We start from the raw sequence: 8146 nt of genomic DNA, 5'->3' as shown, positions 1-8146 counted from the left end.
TATTTTTTTATTTACTTTGTTTCACAGCCTGTCAGCTAACCTTTATTTTCCAACGTTTGGTAATGCTGGTTATGAGTGAGGCTGTCAGACACTTGTTAAACTGTATTCAAGTTCACTATGACGGATGGCGCCGTTTGAACGGTCCATGCTGACAGCAGGACGTGCGTCTGTCATCGATATGTCTTCATTCACACACCTTTCCAATCGATTTGTGATAAACGGCCTCAGACTACAAACCATCGCGTCATCTAAGTTGTGTCTTGTAACCGGATCAACTATGTAAATATGAAGCTTTAAACACTGGAATGAGCACCACATGTGCCCACTCCTGAACGTGTTTTAGTCGATTTCCCTCTTGTTACAGGGAAGGTTTTACATGTTGTTGGCCTGTTGCACATGCTGCTCTGTTCAAACTGATTTATGATCTTAATAATACGCAAAAACGTCTAAAATTGATTTATAAGGTGTTGCAGTCTTCCTAATGTAACTGGCTGTGTTTGAGTGCACAGTCTGACATAGTGCTTTCTCAGGTGAGGCTGAGATTATTTCTGCCTGTTTATTGTTTAAAAACAGCTGCTCATTTTTTTAAAAAATAATTTATTTGCACAGCGACTCTTTATCCAAATTAAAACAGCACAGTACAGTACAAGTTAGTACAATATTTCAGCCACGACCACACTTGTGTGTGTGTGTGTGTGTGTGTGTGTGCCGCTGTCTCGGGGATTTTTTTTTTTGTAAATAAATAAAATAGGCTCAGCTCCAAAGAGAGCTTCTAGAAACTCATAAAACACCGAGGAGCGCCGTGTGCACTGTTCATGATTTGTTAGAGGGGCCCCCGTTTCATACACATCCAATTAAACATCACACTGAACTGGACCATACAAAATTAACAAGAACAAGAATTCTAATTTTGTTGAAAAAAAAAAACCAAAACAAAAAATCAGTAAAAAGATTTCCTGTCCCTGTTGGTTCTGCAATACACACCAGATTACTTGGTCACAGTGTGGCACGTTGCTGCTGCGTTTGCCACATTCATCATATTTATCACGTGTCAAACAAATGGAAATTAATTTACGTAACTCGTATTTTTCCGATGATCTAAATGAATAGAGGGGAAACTGGAGCCTGAACTTTCTTGAAGGAATTGCTCAGAGCTGTCGATGCCTCAGACGGAAGAGCGGGGACATCTTAAATCTCTCCCTCCCTCCCTCCCTCCCTCCCTCTCCTTCTCTCTCCCTCTCTCTTTAAAACAAAGACGCTTTGTCATAAACAGGGTTATTTTACGAAAAGGAGTCAAGGGGGCGACATATGTGGTCTTAACGGGTCATAGGTCAAACATCCATGAAACACAAGGTCACGGAAGCCACGCTAGTAACCTTCCAGTGTGTCAACATATTGATATTGTCAGATAACAGAGAGGAGAAATACGCCCCCCCGCCTCTCCCCCTCGTTATAATACGCAGGCAGAGTGTGATCAAAGTGTGATCAACACTAATGACTTTATCGATAAGCTTTATGTATGTGAGCTCTGACTTCAGCTCTCACTCTGTGTAATATTTCAAGTGATTTATATTTAAACTCTGTACGCCACATCTCAATGTGTAATAGTCTACTGATCCCAAAACCTGTTGAAATACTGGTCTTTGGGGGATTTTCAATAGGCTAGACCCCCTTTCTTCTCCAGGCAGAGGGGCAGCCCCGCACCTCTCTGGCCGATAGATTTTTTTTCTTCTTCTTTTTTTTTAAAAATTTCTTTCTCTTTTTCCCAATCTCGGTAAGGTTTTGTGGTTTTCCAGAGAAATAAAGAACTTCTTATAGGGGTCGGCAGACGTGACTTTGAACTTGGATCAGCTCCTGTGTTTCCTGTGGTGCGGGTTGAAATAGACTTGGAAGAATGGCACACACAACGCTCAGCCTGTCCCACTCTGAGCTGCACTCAATTTCAAAAAACTTTTTAAACGTTTCCCTCGCCTTCACCATTATTTGTCGTGGAGCTGAGACAGACACAGGGTGGTGTTGTGTAATGGAACAGGAGCACTTGTGGGATGCTGATTTGGTGAAAATGTAAGTAAACTTCCTTTGACTTGTACATGAATGAGCAGCTGTGGTGTATGGCCTGTGTATCCCCATTTGCACGCAGATTTAGTGCATGCTTGTAGTGGAAAGTTGCCAGTAAATGAAGCATTTTTTTTTAAACAACAATGTTTTCCATCTGTCAGGTATATGTGTTCGTGTCTGTCTGGGAACAAAAAGGAAATCTAATAACGAAATAGTTCTGGTGGACAGGGTAAACAGCAGTGGTTGCTGCCTATTGTTTTCTTATGGGCATCGTTAGCGGGGCTGAAACCGAGCATTACACACACGCATGCTCACAGAGAGCAGCGGGTCATCCTAAGTCAATATTACTAAAATAAAAAAGTCCGACTTTTATTGGTAAACTTTATTATTGTGAGTTCAGGAAATGCTCGACCTTAGAGGTCACTAATGGTTAACTTGGATCTGAGCGCAGTTCACCACCATAACATGTAACTTAATTGCTGTGGTGAATGTGAGAACCACCGAGGAGGCAGAACCAGCAACATATGGAACCATTAAAAAGAACCAACAACAACCACTGGCGGTTGCCAGTGTGAGCACTGGAGCTCCACTAAAGGCCCAGTTGTGGTTCTACAACCAGTGCAAAACCACTGGACTCCATATGGAGCCACACATGCTTTTTCAGCTGTGAGGAACAGAGTGGAGAGATTTCAATGATTCCTAAGCCTAACATAATAATAGATTGTAAACATATATCAGCATTATATATGATATGTTCTGATAGCAGTTTATTATAAGTTGATCTGATACTTTTTAAAGGAGGATGTTTTACACCGCCACGTTGAGTTCATTTACATTTACAAATGTTTTGCACTAGTTCAACAGAACCCTTTTTTTGTCTTGGTGCACTCATGTAGTATTTTAATAGACTCTGGAGATAACAATATTCAAGTAATGTGAGGCTTTTTAGGACTACAGACATAGCTGGAAATATTTTTTTTTACTTGCAACACGCAATGAACATTTTGCTGTATCAGTGCAGTGTCAGCTATGGTGGTGATTCATTGTTTAATAGCACTGCTCTTTGCTGGCTGTCACAGCAGCGTGGCCATTTTTGACCTTTTAAAAAGAAAAAAACAAAAACAAAAAAACACGCAGACAAAAACTGAGCTGTTGCATTCAAGTAAATAATCAATTCCCTAATCAAACACTCTGATTAACTTTTTTCCTCTCCCTCTAAATGTTTGTATCCAATCTTTTTATTTCTCACCACATATTTATCTGTTGATCACACCACGACTCGTACCTACTACAATATAAACAACAAAAGCATGTTCTCTCCCTTCTCTTGACGTGATCCTTTCGCTTGTATATCCTCCAAATCTTCTCCTAAAAGTAGGCGGTAATTATTAGTGGAAAATGGCGTTGCGCTATTAAGTCTCCAAATCGCTACCTGCTATTGGAGGGGCACCTGGGATTGATTAGACGCAGCGGCCAATGAGACTGCGAGGAGCGAATGAACGGGCTGCAGTTAAAGGGGGCGGAAGAAGAGGTAGAGCCAGTCCACGGAGAAACAGGGACCCTCCGCGATAAACACAGGCGAGCCAGAGACATAAATACATACCCACTCGGAACAGCGTTTTTGAGATGCTCCAACTACTCTCGCCCTGTGTATGCAGAGGACACCTAGTAAGATAACTATTTAATTCTTCGAGTGCGTTTTAGCGCATTCAGCTATCGCAGTCAAGAGAACAGGACGCGAGGAAACTCTTCGTTACATTTGGATTTTTTGAGGCACAAGTTAAATAGAAGTATATTCAGCGTTCCTAAAAGCAGATCTGATTTTTCTTTTTCCTCATGAGCGGAGCGGCGTTTTATCACGCCTGATATGGTGTTTCCAAGGTTGGAAGTTGAATCGTTGCGCGCCAGCATCGACATCTGATTTTGTTCTTTAACTTATTCGCTGTAGCCGTTGCGCTGAATTTAAAAACAATCAAACAAACAATTTTTTGCTTAGTGAAATAATGTTACTGGATGCTGGTCACCAGTTCCCCGGATTGGGAGTGGGGTCATTTGCCAGGCATCACTCAGCGAGCGAGATGCAGGAGAGAGACTTGAGTTTGGCACAAAATAGCTTTGTAGACTCCGCACACATGGGTGCGTTTAAGCTGAACCACGATCTCTCTCCGGGACAGAGCTCTGCCTTCACCACCCAGGCGCCGGGCTACCCCGCTGCGGCACTGGGGGCTCACGCTGCCCATGTCACGTCGTATGCAAGCTCTCCTTTCAACTCCACCAGGGACTTTCTCTTTCGTAGTCGTGGCTTCGGAGAATCCTCTCCGGCGAGCGGCCAACATACTATTTTTGGCCCCACGGCGGGATCCCTTCATCACTCCCACACAGACACTCAAGGCCACATTCTGTTCCCCGGGATCCACGACCAGCACGGGTCCCACGGATCCCCGAATGTCCTGAACGGGCAAATGAGGCTCGGACTACCCGGAGAAGTTTTCGGACGCTCCGAGCAGTACCACCAGGTTTCCAGCCCGAGGACCGACCCGTACTCGGCGGCGCAGCTCCACAACCAGTACGGCTCCATGAATATGAACATGGGGATGAACATGGCAGCCCATCACCACCCCGGTGCCTTTTTCCGCTACATGAGGCAGCAGTGCATCAAGCAGGAGCTCATCTGCAAGTGGATCGACCCCGAGCAGCTCAGCAACCCAAAGAAGTGCTGCAACAAAACTTTTAGCACCATGCACGAGTTGGTCACGCACGTCTCGGTGGAGCATGTCGGTGGACCGGAGCAGACCAACCACGTCTGTTTCTGGGAGGATTGCGGCCGGGAGAGCAAACCGTTCAAGGCGAAATACAAACTGGTGAACCACATTCGGGTGCACACCGGGGAGAAGCCTTTTCCATGTCCCTTCCCCGGCTGTGGAAAGGTCTTCGCACGGTCGGAAAACTTGAAGATACACAAGAGAACACATACAGGTAATTATCACAACACCGTGAAGTCTTTTTTTTTTAAAATTGATTTTATTCAGATAGTTTGATTTTACTAAGCGTACATGTGCCTTTATTTCGCTCTTGCAAATACGCGCCCTGTCAAAACACAAATTAAGATCTAATTATCAGTAGCTATTTCGGGTGTGCTAAAGTGGATAGTATTCGTAGAGACAGTCCAAGTAGATTTAGGACCACGTCCAGGACAGAGAGAAATCAGTTTAGCGGAATCATTTCTTCTTTATACGACCACACCGGGTACCTTTGAACAATTATTCTGGCGTAAATAACCCTCCAAACGAGTAGAACAATTTAATTGCGTCTGTTGATGTTTTATTATTTCTGGTAAACTTTAAAAATGGGTCAAAGGGGACAGCTGGAGGCGCGTTGCGTGCTTCGCAGAGTAACCAGGCTGGTAGTAAATCATATCAATTGGTTTAATGTAGCTTGTTTTCGATGCTGCGCTCACACTACTGCCCTTTATATATAGATTTTCCTTATCCTACTTTGGCCTTGGATAATTTATTTAGACTAAATTCCTAATCGATTCGTGATTCCTGATTGTTTAGGAGTTGTGTGTGTGTGTGTGTTGTGGTTCAGTTTAGCCGAGCACAGCACCAGTAGTACTGTTTATGCATAAGGAACGCCTTTTGTTTTCTCATGCGTCCCCTTTGATAGTAGCCAAGGTGCTAGACAGGGCCATTACCATCCTTTCACATTTGGACTTATTTTCGTGGGAAATACGTTATGGTGCCGTGCCATGAAATTGGTCAGGTGCTAATTAGATTTTTATTGTCTCTCAGCAAATGGTACGCCTTCTGTAGGCCTACTGAGGACGGCCTTGTCCCCCCTCTCTCCCACCCCCTCCAAATCACTATGCGCATTATTTAGGCTAAATAAGATGTAAGCGACCCCCCATCTGATTTTATAAAATAAGCATTAAACTCAAATGGGTTCGTGGTAGGAGTTGTTTTAAAACTGTAAACGCTGCATTTTTTTAGGGAACACACCCACAGCAGTGTACACTCAACTTTTTTTTTGCAGTTGAATTTAAGGTATCTGAGCTGCAAAGTTCATTTTGAGACAGGCGGGGGGCATTACTAAGTCTAAAATAAAAAAACCAACATCCGACCATGTTTGTCCATCTTTTTCTCCTGCAGGAGAGAAGCCGTTCCAGTGTGAGTTTGAAGGCTGCGACAGAAGGTTTGCAAACAGCAGCGACCGAAAGAAACACATGCACGTTCACACGTCGGACAAGCCTTATCTCTGCAAAATGTGTGACAAGTCCTACACACATCCCAGCTCTCTACGAAAACACATGAAGGTAAATAAGTCGTGTCGTGAAGCGTGTGTTGAATAGTTATATGTGTGTGGGTGTCAGGCCTCAATAAAGCACACATTTGATTACAATACTATTTGTGCACCATTCATTCCCAAATAAATTCTTTTTGTCAACCTCTGTTGGATTGTAAATACTCATTTGACTTTTTGTTTTTTTCCAGGTCCACGAATCCTCTCCACCAGCATCAGACTCATCACCAGCAGCCAGCTCTGGTTATGAATCCTCCACGCCTCCAGGCCTGGTGTCTCCCACCACCGAGACCCAAAGCAACACCACCCTGTCCCCAGCCTCAGCTGTGCACAACACCACCAGCCACAGTGGCCTATCCTCCAATTTCAGTGAATGGTATGTTTAGGACTAAGCTGAAATGAAGCAACACACACTCATTTCACAGCACTGGACCAACCAGCAGGAGATTGGGACACGTGCACACAAGAGGCACACAAACATTTGTTTATTTTTTATTCTGTTATTTTTGATTCACCAGGGAAGATGATGATTACCAACAGAGGAAAATATGTACAATAGTCGAGGTGTATTTCATATTGTAAATAATTACTAAAAGCCCACTTTCCCATTGGTTGTGATAGTTTGTCAGTCTTTGGTGTATAGATGTTCCTTCAATGGTAGCTATTTCTCTAACTGGACTTTTAGTGCACATATTACGATAAAATTGTACTATAATGTTGAATATTGTGATCCTAAGGCAAATTGATTGTACTATACTAAACATCTATAAACTGGAAAGAGTGCCAAAGTTAACATTTAACTCAAACAGACCACAATATTATGCTTGTGAATGTATATTTTAGTTTGCTGGGCTTAACTTGTGATGTTTTGTGCTTTGCAAGTTTCAATTGTGAAATACTATCTGGAAGATTGTGAGGAAAATAAACGTTGTGCCGTTCGATTTTATGTAACTACACCCTTCCTTTTGTAAATATCAACTGCCATATTTATCCATTTGTAATTAAATTATGGTATTTACTTGCTACAGATGAAACAGTATTTATAAAGAATGTTTCTTTACTATAAATATGTACAATTCCGAACTAAACATGGGCAGTTGTTTCGTTATGTGCTTTTGTTCAAAGTTTTAAGAGGTGTTTTCTTCCTTATTGTGATAAGAATTTTACTGCATACAAATATAATAAAAGGTGTTGCAAGTGCTAAATATTTCCTTTGCTTTTTCATGCTTTCTGTTTTGTTGGTTGCTGGTGAGGATTTAGTGAGTTACGTCTTGTATGGGAGGCACTTTGCCTGTTTTTAACCAGGCTTTAGAACCCAGTCATCAACTCTTGATAAATTCTTCCTGCTCTCAGTTCTTGTCCTTGGGCTAGAGGACATCATGGTGTTGCATTATGGCATGTTTTACAGACCCTATGGACAATGTGGCTGTAGGGGTGATAAAATAAATAGGAGGTTTTGAGGGAAATGAAGGGAACTGTGTCGGTCAGATTTTTTGCACTCCTAAAACCATCTGTCTTAGTGTTTCTACAAACCAAATTGAAACGATAAGCAAGCAAACTAAGAATCTTTACTCAGCACAGTCTGCTCACTCACTGCATGTGTGTGTGTGTGTGTCTGCTCATTTGGGGTACACAGCAGCAAAGCGTTTCTCCTGCATATATCGCGTCTTGTCACTTTATATTTTCCCAGCTCAGAGTTCTATTGGAAAACACAGCCTGTAAATACACCCACTCCACCCCCCGCAACTCCCCCTCCCCCCCAATGCTGGACACTTCACTGCACAGGAGT

General features: G+C 42.7%; 1 protein-coding gene across 1 annotated transcript; it reads left to right on the top strand.

The window, feature by feature from the left end:
- The first annotated feature begins 3574 nt into the window (after window positions 1-3574).
- Window positions 3575-7556, top strand: zic2a (zic family member 2 (odd-paired homolog, Drosophila), a). Its single transcript, XM_046404993.1, has 3 exons — window positions 3575-5034; window positions 6207-6370; window positions 6549-7556. The coding sequence occupies exons 1-3, from the start codon at window positions 4062-4064 to the stop codon at window positions 6741-6743; spliced, it is 1332 nt and encodes a 443-aa protein (XP_046260949.1). The 5' UTR covers window positions 3575-4061; the 3' UTR covers window positions 6744-7556.
- Window positions 7557-8146: the final 590 nt, after the last annotated feature.

This window comes from Scatophagus argus, chromosome 11, assembly GCF_020382885.2.
Source record: "Scatophagus argus isolate fScaArg1 chromosome 11, fScaArg1.pri, whole genome shotgun sequence".
Taxonomy (NCBI): domain Eukaryota; kingdom Metazoa; phylum Chordata; class Actinopteri; family Scatophagidae; genus Scatophagus; species Scatophagus argus.
This window is presented reverse-complemented; position numbering and strand designations above follow the sequence as displayed.

What these genes read in the sequence shown, in the direction of transcription:
- zic2a (XM_046404993.1), top strand. Translation starts at nt 4,062, where the DNA reads ATGTTACTGGATGCTGGTCACCAGTTCCCCGGATTGGGAGTGGGGTCA. An exon ending in ACACAAGAGAACACATACAG is followed by an intron (nt 5,035 to 6,206) that starts GTAATTATCACA and finishes TTTCTCCTGCAG; the next exon opens with GAGAGAAGCCGTTCCAGTGT. An exon ending in CTCTACGAAAACACATGAAG is followed by an intron (nt 6,371 to 6,548) that starts GTAAATAAGTCG and finishes GTTTTTTTCCAG; the next exon opens with GTCCACGAATCCTCTCCACC.